The sequence below is a fragment of the Fukomys damarensis genome, unplaced genomic scaffold (assembly GCF_012274545.1).
Source record: "Fukomys damarensis isolate Sample0158 unplaced genomic scaffold, DMR_v1.0_HiC HiC_scaffold_36, whole genome shotgun sequence".
Taxonomy (NCBI): domain Eukaryota; kingdom Metazoa; phylum Chordata; class Mammalia; order Rodentia; family Bathyergidae; genus Fukomys; species Fukomys damarensis.
The window spans coordinates 19745956-19760439 of record NW_022900948.1 but is presented as its reverse complement, the minus strand read 5'-3'; the positions used below and the strand labels follow the sequence as shown (position 1 = coordinate 19760439).

The 14484-nt window shown below is 36.3% G+C and overlaps 1 protein-coding gene across 1 annotated transcript in view; it reads left to right on the top strand.

Moving 5' to 3' along the window:
* Grin3a (glutamate ionotropic receptor NMDA type subunit 3A) overlaps window positions 1–14484 on the top strand; it is a 156561-nt gene that overhangs the window by 109103 nt on the left and 32974 nt on the right. Inside the window, exons 6-7 of the mRNA XM_033759136.1 lie at window positions 3682–3797; window positions 11830–11981. Of these exons, the coding sequence (XP_033615027.1) occupies window positions 3682–3797; window positions 11830–11981 (268 nt within the window). The remainder of the gene's footprint in view (window positions 1–3681; window positions 3798–11829; window positions 11982–14484) is intronic.

Below are 14484 nucleotides of genomic sequence, written 5' to 3'. Positions count from 1 at the left end.
TCTCTCTCTCTCTCTCTCTCTCTCTCTCTCTCCTGCCTGAAGGCATCAGGATAATAACAGATATCCAAATCCCCAATGCCTCCAATTGTGTAGTATCAAGAAACTAGTTTCTCCATAGTCAGGTACAATAATCTTCCCCGTGGACACCAGGGCCTGCTGCCTCAGATACTTTTTTCAGGGAGAGAGAATAAAGAATTTCATGGGACATAAGGCATTTGTGTTCCTTAAAAGCTCTAGTAATAGGCCCCTTAAACAATTTTATGGACTTTTAACTAGAGCTTGGAGAGGAAGCTGTGAGCTCTTAGATTTGTAAAGTTATATATGATGTTTAAGTACTAGGAAATGTCACTTTTAATTCTGCAAGAACACCAAGACATTAGAGACCCTCTCTGACACAGAGTTTAGAACTCCTTGCCTCCCAGATGCTTTTCTGTATTCTTTCCTTCAGGCAAATGCTAGCTTGAGAGAGAGAATAAGACATCAGGGAGAAATTAATGGCTCCCAGCTAGACATTAATGGTTGACAGGCCGGGCTCTACTGATAGATGACAAAAAAGAGATGTACCACTGCTGCACATCCCAGCGGCTCCACTCCACTTGATGATTCACCTATTCTAGTGTCCTTACCTTATAAGTTCCTCTTATGCCCAGCACTGACCCTAACCTAGCCTGAAGAGCAGCAAGCATTAGAAAAGCAGGCACCAATGAAAAAGGACAGAAAGGAGTTGATTTCCCACGGTAATATGGCTAACAAGTGGCAGTCAGGACTAGAATCAGGTCTCTGGCACTAAACCACCACTTTAGGCTAATTTGAAAATCATAAAGGAAATGCAGATCCTTGATGTCCAATGAAGAGTCCCTGTTCCAGCAGCATCCATGTTGCAGTTAGCGTCTGGGAGAGAATTAGAAGTATAAAATCTTACCCGGTATGGTGGTATACTCCTGTAATTCCAGGGCTCCAGGGACTAAGGCAGGAGGACCACAAGCCTGAAGCCAGCCTGGGATACATAGTGAGACACTGTCTCAAACAAATGGAAAAAAACATACCTCAAGCCCCAAACCTGCTCCATCAGAAACTGCATTTTAACAAGCTCCCTAGGTGATTCATTGATGGATGTGAAATAGGAATATAGGCAGAGCTCATCGGCAACGCCTTCTTTCTTCTCTCTGGGCTTTCACTCCACTTTTGACCTAGTAACTACGGACGCTCATAGATACCACTCCAGACACCCAGAGTCCTCCGTTGCCCTTGGCATCTCAGAGCTCTGACACACTAGAGGCTACCCATGAATTCTATACAAGACAGGCTTCCTTTCCCTCTCCCATCACAATCGCCCTGGACTTAGAACTATACTGTTTTGACAATAAATTAATCCCAATTAAAATGTTTATTTCTTTAGTATGACTGCTTTTTGTGGTATATGATATGTACTTCTAAATGAATGCTCCAAAGAAGACAGACTGGTTCTATAAGGGGAGAAACATCTTGAAGCCTTGCCAACCACAACAGTGATTCAGCCAGTCTAGAAGCTACTCATGCCTGGATCAAACCCAGTCACTTCTTTACCAGTGACTCAGGGCCCCAAGGGAGTCAGTGAGCTGATTGCTTCCTGCCTTTCCTGTACAATAGAAATTTATCATAGCTAACTGCACTTCGCTGCCCAAAGCCAAGTGTAGTATTTAAAAGTACCAGTGTCACTGGACAGACAGTATTGGTTCAAAACACCAAACCAGATCTAAATTTTATTTCTATTATCATATTACTACCACAAATACTTGTGGAATAATGGTAAATGGCAACTTGTTGCTACATTGCTCCTTTAAAGCACATCCTGTTACTGTGGCAGTCAAATTTTGATTGGAGAAACATATTTTGGTTGGATTTTGATTTCTTGGCACAATTCCATTAATATTTTGCATCATCAACTCCTAGAAGACAATTCACTCCCCCAACCCTTTTTGAAGTTTCCCACTGCTATGACTGGAAGACGTTTTTATTTTAGTTAGTTAAACTTAAACAATATCCCTAGTTAAAGTTTTTAAATGTCCCTGGCAAAAAAGGGCTAACATTTTGATTTGTTCATTTTATTTCCTGAAAGGGTAGGAAAAGAAGGCAGTTGTAACTGAGACTAAAAGGAGAAGTTGGCCTATTTACTATGTAGCTGTATGTGGCCCAAACAAAGTCATCCATGTAGAGAAGTATTTCCTGCCTAGTGATTACTCTTACACATGTCTAAGATGTCTCTCTCTTCAATTTTTGATTTCAACCATGTTCTTCTCTAAGACTAGTGGCCAACACTTCATTGAATTGTAACAGCTTCATTCCTGGTCCTAACAGAAGAAGGAGTTAGGCCAGAAGAAATACAGAAGAGCTGTTGTCTTTGCAACACTTTTTTGATATGGCCATTCTGGAGAAGGGGATTTAGAGGAGGAGTGAGGGAGGCCAGAGGGAAGGGAAGGAGGTTTAAAAAAAAAAAAAGGACCAAGCTGTATTAGTACATGTACCCACTCCCCGGGATGATTCAAACTGTATGTACTGCAGACATGTACTAATAAAAGAACAGTTTTGAATACTTGGAGAGTAAAAACAATTTTCTTAAATGGATGTATGTCCTGAAGTTTTCTAAAAAGGATTTGAGCTGATCACAAAGAGAGAAGTCACCCAGGCAGCCCCCTTTAAAATTCTTCTCCACTTTCTGTCTTTGTAGCCTGTGCTCAGAAATACACTCCTTCTGGACCTCTTCTGCACTCATGTCCCCGAAATGGGAAGACTTTCAAGGATGCCCAAGGCATCTAAGGGCAGCACTAGTCCATTGCCAATTCACTGTTGTCTTAAATCCCTCTAGCCTGAACTACCTACTACAATGGAAGTGAAACATGAATCTCTGGAGACACGCTGATAAATTAGGCCAGTAAGATCTATTACATAAGCTTTCCTTTCCATTTACTCAATGCTACTCCATGAATTTTTAAAAAAACACGTAACTTCTTATTCTCCAAAAATGTTAAGATCTTTTCTAAGTATTTCCCAATATCTATTCCTGAATAGGAAATAGTATGTGGTGTCTGAAGAATATAATTATGATCATGATGAAAAAAAAACTTTCAAAATCTGATTAATGAGACACTTGACTCCAACCTTTACAAGCAGTATAAACTGGATCATGCTACTTTACCTCTCTGAGCCTCAGTTTCCCATTTGCTATGTCACAGTCTTCACGAGTGATAAAAATCTATAGAGGAGGGCCAGGGATTTAGCTCAGTGGTTCCGCTGTCTGCCTCACAAGTGCAAGGTCCTGAGTTTGATCCCTGGTACCAAAAAAAAAACTCTACAGAGGAAATGAATATAAAGCCTAACACAGAGACATTGCTCTAATAAAATGAGGATTTAACCCTTTTTGTGTACTTCCCTTCAGAGTTTCTCTGGCTTTGTTGTAGGGCTAAAAGTTATAAGACACAGTGGCAGACATACCTATAGGAACCCATGCTTTCTTGTAAGTGCCTATTTTCCTGGCCTGTATGCTACAGGGCAGCTCAATGCCAAGAAAGCTTAGTCAGCAGCTAGCAAGCTTGGACTGCCCTTGGTATCCAGGTTTCTATCCCCTAAACTAAAGCCAACTATCAGTGCTTCCTGCCAATTAATGAATCATGTTTGCTTTTCTTCTCCTGTTCTTAAATATAGAAATGATCCGGAAAAGCTAGACGCCTTCATCATGGACAAAGCCCTTCTGGATTACGAAGTGTCAATAGATGCTGACTGCAAGCTTCTGACAGTGGGGAAACCATTCGCCATAGAAGGTACCAATCAGTCACTCTTTACTCACTTTTACTCAGGATGTGCTCAGTTTGCTAACCGAGAAAGTCACAAATGCCAAAGTCAGAGGCAAGAAGCTATTCGTCTTCTCTTGTTTTCATTACAACTTAGAAGCACTTAAGCTATTAAGCTGCTGAAGTTAAGAATTTTTCATCAACTCAACAAATACTTATTTATGCATTTGTTACAGGAAAATAAATAATCTTTCCCAAATGATGGTTCAGATATCTGGAAGTTGTAGCAATGAGGAGGCCAGTTTTAATTTAATCTGTATTTTTGATGTTTGGTTTTTAGCTTTTTTATTTGTTTTGTAGTGGTAGGTTTTGAACCTATGGCCTATGCATACTACACAAGGTCTCTGCCACTGAGCTATATCCCAATGCCTAATCTTTATTTTCAAATGGCCAAATACTCTAATGAATCTGTTACAAAAATTAGAATAATTATATTTTATCATTCAAAGAGCCCCAATGTTGACTTAATCAAATTTTTCATTTTAGACAAAAGAAGACCCAAGGACATCATTTCATATTTTCATAATCATCCAACTAGGTAATAATACTGGGATTAAATTGCAAATTTTCCACTAGTTGGAAAGTAAATTTTTAAAAAATCTCATTCTATGAGTTAGTGCCCTTAAGATCCTAAAATAACCTTATTTCCTCTTCCTCCCTGGCAGCAAGTTTTGCTTCCAACTAGATCAACCAAGCAATTAAATTTCAGTACTGAAGAAGGATTTCTTTGTCAGTAGCTTCTTTCATTCTGAATGACAGTTCATATATGGAGCTGATAGTTTGAGCCAGCAAATTTCACATCTCCCAATTCCCAGCTCTCCCACCCCCTGACATTACTACATACTAGCTCTCAAGACAACCACGCTCACTGGTCAGAAAACACTGGTTTCTAAGCAGTCCCATGGGCGTGTCCAAAAACTATTTCCAAAATTTGTGCTACATTCAATTCAACTAGGGTATCGAGACTATTGTGATTCCAATTTCCTAACCCAGTTGTCTCTGTCTCTCCTAAACGTATGAGCAGATATTTTTTCTTCTGTCAGTCTTTATTTCTGATATGAATAAGAAATTAACACTTGGTACTTTCTTCAAGGCTTCTCCTAGGAGAAATTAGTCTGCTCTCCAGGTAGAATGACACTTACCTGAAGCAAGTGTGGATCTCAGGAAGCGAAATAGTGGTAGTGGAGAGAAAGAGAGAGAAAGCAAAAGCTTAAAAATCAAAAGGACATTCAGCCTAGCCTCATTTTAATGTAACAGCACAAATTTCCCATTTTTGTGGTATTTAGGCATATAAAAGGGACGTCATATTTTCTTTCTGCCCTCAATGCACTAATTGAGGTCCTTCCTATTATTAGTAGCTACTAACAGTGAATCACTTGTTGAGGGCATAGGAGTGAGGGGCTCCATTTTCCACCTTTGTCTCCAAGGGACAACCCTATCTTATCAAAACGCAGCTGTAAGATGGTTTATTTGCCTCTGCTGGACCTCTGTGCCAGATGCCACACAATTAACTTCTCACTGGTTTCCTGTTTACATTTCCATCTGTGCTGGTGAGACTTAGTGTGTTACAGTCCCTATCATCTCTAGATACCACATTGGTCTCAAAGAAAATAAATACAGAATGGCACGTGGAATGGCACTCATCTCCCTAGAAGACAGCAGGAAGACTGTAGATTTGATAGAGAAAGCATTATTGTCATTATCGGCCTAGACACAGGATGGATGGGGTGCAAATCAGAAAACTCAAATAATTGCCCCATGAACAAGTTCAAAACCTACAAAATGCACTTGGAAAAACACAAAGAGAGAATGGTTGTACATTATACACAACTGGAAAAAAAAAAAGGAACTGAAGGCATAATTGCTGATTTTCAAAAAACTGTGAATCTCAAAGATTTTTAGGAAATATTTCCCAATACATTTTCTTTGATTTTTTAATGAATTTAACAAAAATTTTATATGCTTTTCTTTGATATTTAGGCCTTTTGAACTTTAAAATCTGAGCTTTATTGTTCAGTGAGACTGTATAAGTATAAAAAATCATCAAAGCAATTTATGACTAATTTTTGCCCATTTAACTTATGGGAATGTTGTTGCATATACTTAATCTATATCCCATCACAGAACCTAGTGAAATGCTAGGCATATAACAAGTATCTAATAAATCATGGAATACTCATTATGCAACTCATTAGTTTAAATTTGAAATAAGTACTTAGCTCATTTATTAAGCGATTCATCAAAAACATCCTGATAATTTGCACATACTTTCCTAAGTGTTTATATGATGTCTAAAAACGTAGAAAACAGGGTGTATTTATTCCTTCAACCCGAATATACCCATATATCCACTCTGTGTAGTATTAACACCCTAAATTAGTGTGACTGCTCTATTCTCTGACTGATGCATCCTGCCTGAAATTCCTACGCTGCAACCTAATCCCCAGTGTGATGGTGGAGGTAGGAATTTAGGAGAGGTGATTGCATCATGAGGGGCCAACCTTTATGAAATGGGATTGGTGCTCTTATAAAATAGGCCCAAGGGAGCTCACCCACCCCTTCCACAGCTAGACACCATCCATGAACCCAGAGGCAGGGCCTCACCAGACACTGAATCTGCTGAAGCCTTGGTCTTGGACTTCTCAACCTCTAGAACTGCGTAAAATAAGTGTTTGTTGTTTATGAAATAGCCAGCCTTTGGCATTTTGTTATAGCAGACTAAAGAGACTAATATAAGTAATAAACAAGCCTACCAAGTTCACAACATCTGCAATTATTTAGGTTTAAAAAGTAAATTGAGGACAATGAAAGAGAGTGATTCTGTGATTCCGTGTTGAGTTTGAAATCCTTTCATGAGTCTTCTTTTCCACTTAAAAAGACACAGCAGAGCAAATCAAAACTATTAACAATTCAAGAAGCTGGTCTTTATTACATGCCTGTAACCCCAGTACTCTGGGAAGCTGAAGCAAGAGGATTGAAAGTTCAAATCCCACCTGGACAATTTTTTTCTAATAATTATCTAATACATTACTTGGAGCACTAGTTGTGGAGTCTGGAGGCTGGAATTAGAATTACCATCACTAATTAGAAAATTTCTTAGCTCCTTATCTGCATAATAAGGATATGAATAGTAGATCTATTATAAAGTTGTCAGGAGAGCTAAGTGAAATAATACATGCAAAGCACACAGAAACATGCCTGATACCTAGGAAATACTCAATAAAGTATTATTATTCAGTATGTTAATTAATAAATTGAGACCCACGTTCTACAAAATTCTCCCAGAGTAGCCTTCATAGATCTCAGATTCTCCCAGACACTCCTCTTCTCAGTGTGGAAGGGGGCATTTTTAAATTCCCTCTTGCAATTGAGACTATTATAATATGTCCTCAACTACTGTCCCATAATAGCTAAATATGGTATTCTGAGAACTAACTGAAAAAATGAATAATTTTTCTGAAGACTTTTTAACCCTATCTGAGATCTGATTTTTAAAACATCTATTTTCCAGCCTCATTTCAGGCAGATTCTTTTAGTCTATGAATGTCTAACTATACATTTGCTAACCAAAATATATTTCCATTAATCTTAGGTGAATAATGTTGATTTATCCATGGGGAAAAGATCAGGATTCTGTTCTGAAAATTGTTCTCTTGGGCTATTAAGCTGTATCCAATTTCCAGAGTTCCTGACGCTTTCATCTGTAGGGTTGAAGGATTCCATTTTGTTTCATCCATCAACCGCAAAACAGTCAACCCTGTCTTTATTGCAAAGCCGCATTTCTAAAGATAATGAAAGCAACCCTGGCTAAGTTGAGTCAGCAATTTAAATGTAAGATTTCTTCAACCAATGAACACAATCAAATTTGAAAAGAAACTGATAAAACAGAAGGATGGAAATGATTCCTTCAATTTTTACTATTTTGTTTCTGAATAAAATAGATTTCTATGTCTTTTTTTTCTCGTTGAGTTTATTGGTACATTTTAGGTATACAGTACAGTTACATTCATCATTGGGATCTTGTACCTTTACATCACAGGTCTTGGTTCTCATTTTTCCCCATACCCCTGACCTCCCTTTACCTCTTCCTCCCTTCCCTATTTACAAATACTTTATTTCCATGTTTTCATTTTCTCGTATTTTTTTCTATTCCTTTTAATAACTGCCTTTTCTCATTGCCATATGTTTTCCCATTTCTCCCCTCATTTCAATGTACAATTTGTTTTCATTAACTAATAATTATGATTAACACTAGAAATTATTAAAATGTCAATATCTAATACATATATTAAAATAGAAAATTTAAAAGCTAGTAATCTACTTTTGGCAGCCAGTTGCAAATTAACCTAGGCATGATGGAGAAGAGTGATTTAATATTTATTATTTCTTATGTAGCAATTTCTTATAAAAGTCTCTTCCACTTCAATACAGATTTTACCTTAAGGGAATTTTAATACTTTTGTTATGGCAAAATTCTATTGTTAGACTATGTAAATTTATCATAAGTGCTACTTTTCAGTTTTCAAACTTTCTTATTATGTACTTTTGTCCCGTTGACCAAAATATCATTAGTAAGAATGAAAGATTGCTGCTCTCTCCCACTCATTTTGTAACCATTTTTTTTCTTCTGAACTTCTACAGAAATTTATGTTCTTTTTATGTCTTGGTTGTTATAAATTACCTTTATTTAATGTATGCCTCAGCCTTCTTTATCTCCAAGAAAATGTATTAACTTTATACCATGTTGTATAGTTATCTACATCTGCCACATCTCCCCAGGCTACCCTAAACTCCATACAGACAGGTCCTGTGTTTAACTTAACTTAGTAACCTCTGTAACACTCGGCAGGGTGCCTAGCACTGAGTAAGCATTAAACACACTTGTGGAACAAGTGAATAGATGAATTGGTATTTAATAAATGTTATCAAATGAAAATTAAAACATTTCTGCCATTATTACCCAAGGTGTGTGTGATTGGAATTACTAGCTTTAAGAGGATTTGGGGGAGCACAATACTAATTAATGGGGGTCCTTTCTAGTGAATTTCCTACAATATATTATCATACACAAATTAAGGCTGTTCTTACACTATATTTACACCACTTATTAAAACATTTATAAACAAAATTGGATTGTGAATAGTATATGTGTCTGTTGAAAACAAACCACTTGTTTTGATTTTTGTGCTTATTTTCTAATAAATTACCTGACTTGAGGGGATTATTTTGACATGGTTATAGGGATAAGGCCCCTACTAAAGGGGAGGGAATAGATTAAGGATTCTCTTGACTCACAGTGGATGTGGTACAAGGAGACTTGCTTTTAGTGTCAAAGACCTACTTTCAAATACTGACTTTGCCAACTACTACTTTGTGACATTGGCAATTTCCTTCTTCAGTTTCCATGAAATATGTACCCTGGCATGGGTTCATGTAAGGATACATGCAGAGTAACTTCTGGCATACAGTAGGACCATGAATGTCCTAGTTTTTGATTATTAGAATCTCAGGGTGATATCACTAAACTGTGTGGTACAGTTTAGTAAACAATTTTGGCCTAATGCATGATTTACAAAATGGGAGAGGGTATGAAAAATGCTTATTAGAGAGTAGTACTCAATACATATTGGAAATTGTTGTTGAGAACTATTGGTCCAGGGGGAAAGCACATTAATATTTGGCAAATTGACCCAAATTAATTATTCGGAGCACTAACCCACTCTGCCAGATAGCTCCCAGTCCTCCTATGCCATCACTTTACAAGTCCCAGCTCTTCTCCCTCATGGCATCCTCTTCAATGGTAATGAAATAATAATCACTACACTGTGCAGTGTTTGATCTTACTTCCCAGGCATGGGAGTCAAACCTAGGCACACATGTAGCAGCCAGTTGTTTGTTATTACTGAGAGCTTTGAAAGTTTCACCATCACCGCTATAGAGTGTACCATGACGGCAGAGACCATCTCTGCCTTTCTCTGGTTAAATCTTGACCACTTGGCATGATGTCTGTCTGCTTAATAAAGTACTTGTTGGATAAATGAATGAGTGAATGAGTCAGTGGATCCTTGAGAATGATTACGCATGTGCCTCGTATTCTGCATGATATATAAGTACTGAATAAATGTTTGTGCAAAATGTCAATAGAATTCATTATAAGTTTCTGAAGAAAATTGGCAACTTCCTTACCAAATGTTACCCATTATTTTTTAAATGTTATTTAATGATAACATCAGCAGAACAAAAAGCTGCCCATCCAAACTCTTTTATTATCGGTCTTGCCTTTCAAATGAAAACTACTAGGCTCAAAACAAGCACTTAAAATAGCTCTTTGAATGGAAAATTTTAATCATGCTTTTAACACTGTCATCTTTTCCTTGACTCTCCATTGTTGAGGAAAAAATAAAATTACCAGGGGAAAAACATACAATTCTTTAAAGCTCAAAAATTGTTTGGCATCATTTCTATTCTTTCATTGGTTATATGTACATCATAAGCCTTATTTTAAAAAAGATTTATTTATGTGCATTAAGAAAGAAACAAAAACTAAGATTCTTGCACTTGAGTTGTAACATAATTATTGCAAATATTTGCTTTCATTCAGTGTGTTTAGATCCTTAGAAGACTTTTAGTCTTTATCTGTGAAAAGGGAACTAATTGCATTTTTACTTTATCTTCAATGATCTTGAGGGCAAAAAAAAATTTTTTTTCACCATGCTATTCAATAGCTAAAATCAAGATGCAGTTAATTAGCCTTTTTTCACATAGCTTATCAAAGAGATTAATGGTGTCATAAAAATTTGGAAAGCAGGAAAAGTCATATAGTGTGAGGATGTACAGTCTAAGCTAATTAATACAAATGATAACAAATTATATCCATCTTTATGCTCTTTCTTCCTTCCTTGCCTTCTGTGCCTTGTATAATGTAAAAATCTTGAGTCTTTAATTTATCATATCTCTGTATTTTTCTAAGTATTCTTTCATCACATATGTATGTATTTCTAAAACCATTATATTGTTTTAAACATTTTCACATTTATACAGTATATTCTTGGCATAAATAGTCTTCTAGTACCAATTCTGTTGAGTTCTTCACTAAGTAGCATACTTCTGAGTCACCGTATCATTAAGTCTAGTTTTAGTTCATATATTTTACATCATGTCATATCCCAGTTACATAAATATTCCACCATTTACTTACTCATTCCCTTGTTAAAGAACATCTGAGTTGTTCTCAATTTTTGTTCTTATGAACAGTGCCTCTAAAGATATTCTTAACTATATCTCTTGATGTATCTGTGAAGCATTTTGGGGGGAATGCACTTAAGAACAGAAGTACGTGAATGTTGATCTGTACAAAACAATGCCAAACTGTTTTTCCTAAAGGGTGTGTCAATTTGTATTCCAACAAGCAAGGTATATGTGATCTTATTGATCCACATCTCCTCCAACACTTGATATTACCAGACTTTTTGTTTTATAATTAAAGTTAATTATAAGTTCTTAGTGATATTTAAGTTTTCATGCTGAATTATATATTCACATGGTCTTATTTCATTATTCAAAAATAAAATAAATTAAGATGGTCATGTATTAACAATAAAACAATGTCATAAACTGCATATTATGATTCATCCAATTTTGTGTATACTTAAAACCAAGAGGTTGGATCCTAGGAGAGTTGGATAGAAACCCTACCCCTGGTAAAGACCTGAAAAGTTGCTTCGAATACATATTTTGAAGGGAACACTAAAATACTTGAAATAAACTTTTTACTACTATACTGTGCAGTGCACAGCCTCCTTCGTAGACTCATCTCATTTTCTCAAAGATATAGCTGATCTATGGGCAAACATTCCTAAGAATGTCTTTGAGTCCTCTGAAGGAAAGATAGTGTAAATTCACCAAGCCCGTGTTATCAGACTGATGACAATATCACACAAGTATGGTGGAAACTTCTCAGGAACCGTGTGAAAAACTCATGTGAGGTTATATTTTCTCCTAGGATATGGCATTGGTCTCCCACCCAACTCTCCACTGACCTCCAATATCTCCGAGTTAATCAGTCAATACAAATCACATGGGTTTATGGATGTGCTGCATGACAAGTGGTACAAGGTGGTTCCCTGTGGCAAGAGAAGTTTCGCTGTTACTGAGGTATGGAAAAACTATTGATAATATTGATATATTATGCTGTGTTACCTTAAAGAATGTAAGGAAATGTTATTGCCTGTGCCTCATAGTCAACAATATAGGCTAAGGGTGATAAACCTACAGCACAGACACTGGAGTGGTTGTTTTTATCATAAAAGCTCTATAAGATTCATCATCACTGTCTAGGATATTTCATTTACTAAGAACTTGTTGGGTTACCATTCCTATACAAACTTACAATAAGACATGTTCATCTTAGATTTAAAGGTGATGCTATTTTGATGAGTAGGTGTCTAATTTCTACATTTCCCCATACCCTAGACATCCACAAGGGCAGAAGAAATTCTGTTTTAAATTATAACGATAGTATGTGGAACTGATATTAACAGGGTTTGGTTTAAGCATTACTTGTTGGTTATGATGTGGACTTCAAAGTATTCTTGAAATCTAATCAAAGCTTTGCTAACTTCTCACAAGTGACTACTAATAAATCCTTTCTGAGTTTAAAATTAAACACACTTTAACCAATAATACTTAGATTACAGAACCATAGATGTTAAAAACTGGAAATGGTAAATTCCCTTCCCATATTTGAGAAACTAATACCCAGAGATAATAAGTTATTTTCCCAAGGCTTATAGTCAAAAATCTACTTATTTCTGTTGAAGTACTCTGTCTTTACACTGTAATTAGAAATAAGCTTATAAAATGAGACTAACTGCAGTGATTAAAATAGGAGACTGAAAGTTGTAACCAAAGCCATAGGCTCAAATATTTAAATAATAGAAGCCTATTGAGTACAAAGTCATCCTGATATTAAGAAAAAATATCTAAAGCCAACAATAATGGCTCCAAATATTTTCTATTTTCCAAGAATTCCCAAATTTACTTCTCAGTACAGGCCATTTTCTGAACTCCAAGCCACAAATCCACTTTCCTGTTTGAAGTTTCAAATTTCATTTGTTCAAACCTGAGTCCTTGATCTTCCATCCTCAATCTGCTTTTCTTCTTGTCTTTCATGTCTTGATAGTGACACTTCTGTGCATCTAGCTACTCATTTTAGAATCTGGCAGGGATCCTAAATGCCTTGATCCATACCTCACCATCTGCCTCTATCAATGAGCCTCTTTCTATAAAATAGGACTCAAATATTCCCATTTATTGTCATTTTCTTTATCATAACTCTAGTGCAAAGTATCAATTCCTCACCAACACCACTATAATAGTCCCCTAACTTGTCTCTATTTTACTCTTGCCTTCCTCAGCTAGTTTTCTGTGTGACAGAAGACTGCAGGAGCCACCTGTGTTCACTGGAATAAAAGTAAAATGCTGGTATGGCCTACAGTGCACTGTGTGACCCGCCCTGCCCATGTCTCAGCCCAGTCTCATGCCACTTTGCTCCTAACTCATTACAGATGTACCACAATGGAAATTATAGATAAAGATACACTAGGAGCCTCCTGACCTTGGGGTCCCTTACATGCTGTTGCCTCTTCCCCTTCCAACATCCCTTCCCCAACATTTGCTCAACTAATCTCATCACATTATAAATTCCTGGCTAAAAGCTTCTTTAGGCCCTGAATCATATCCTTCTTTAAGACCTATATCTCACATTTTTTTCATAGCACTTGCTCGTGATTTATAAATTTCACTATTTTAAAAAATATATTTAACTGGTTTATTTCATATATATATATATATATATATCTTCATTAAACTATAAGAAATCTGTCATTCTCAATGCCTCTTGTATAATAAACACTCAATGAATAATTGTTAAATAAAAGAATCACAGAAACTGAACAACGTACTGAGAAGAAGTTGGGAGTTGAAGGTAAGAAAATCAAGCAGGACTGATTTTGGTACTGTCCTGGATTGAATAGTGCCCCCCACCCAAAAGTCATGTCTATCTAGAACTTAAGAATGTGACTTTATTTAGAAATAGAGTCTTTGAAAGAGCAATAAATTAAAATAAATGTATACCAGATTCAGGTGGGTCCTGAATCCAGTGACAGTTTCTGAATAAGAAGGCCATATGGATAGACATACAGGGATGAAGGTTACACGACAACAGACTCAGAGACTGCATTATGCAAATACAAGCCAAGGATGCTAAGGACTGCTGGCAGTAGCGTAAAGTTAGGAGAGAGGCATGAAATAGATTTATTCCTCAGATATTCCAGAAGTCAACCCTGCTGACCTCCTAAACTATGACAGAATAAATTTCTGTTGTTTGAAGCCATCCAATCTGTGATAAATTTTACAGCAGTCCTAGGAAATTAATACAGGTATATGATAGATTAGATGGATAGATCAATAGATAGTTAATAGATATAAATTGAAGGAAGTCAGTCAATACCCTTAACAAATTATCTATTATCTTCCTAGCTTCCATGAACAAAAAGGAATATAAGATGGGTTGAAAAGTTATTCAATCAGGAAAAAAGAAGTTATTCTGTCTTCAATTTTAAATTCTAAATTAATTCTTGTTTTGAAAAATGACACT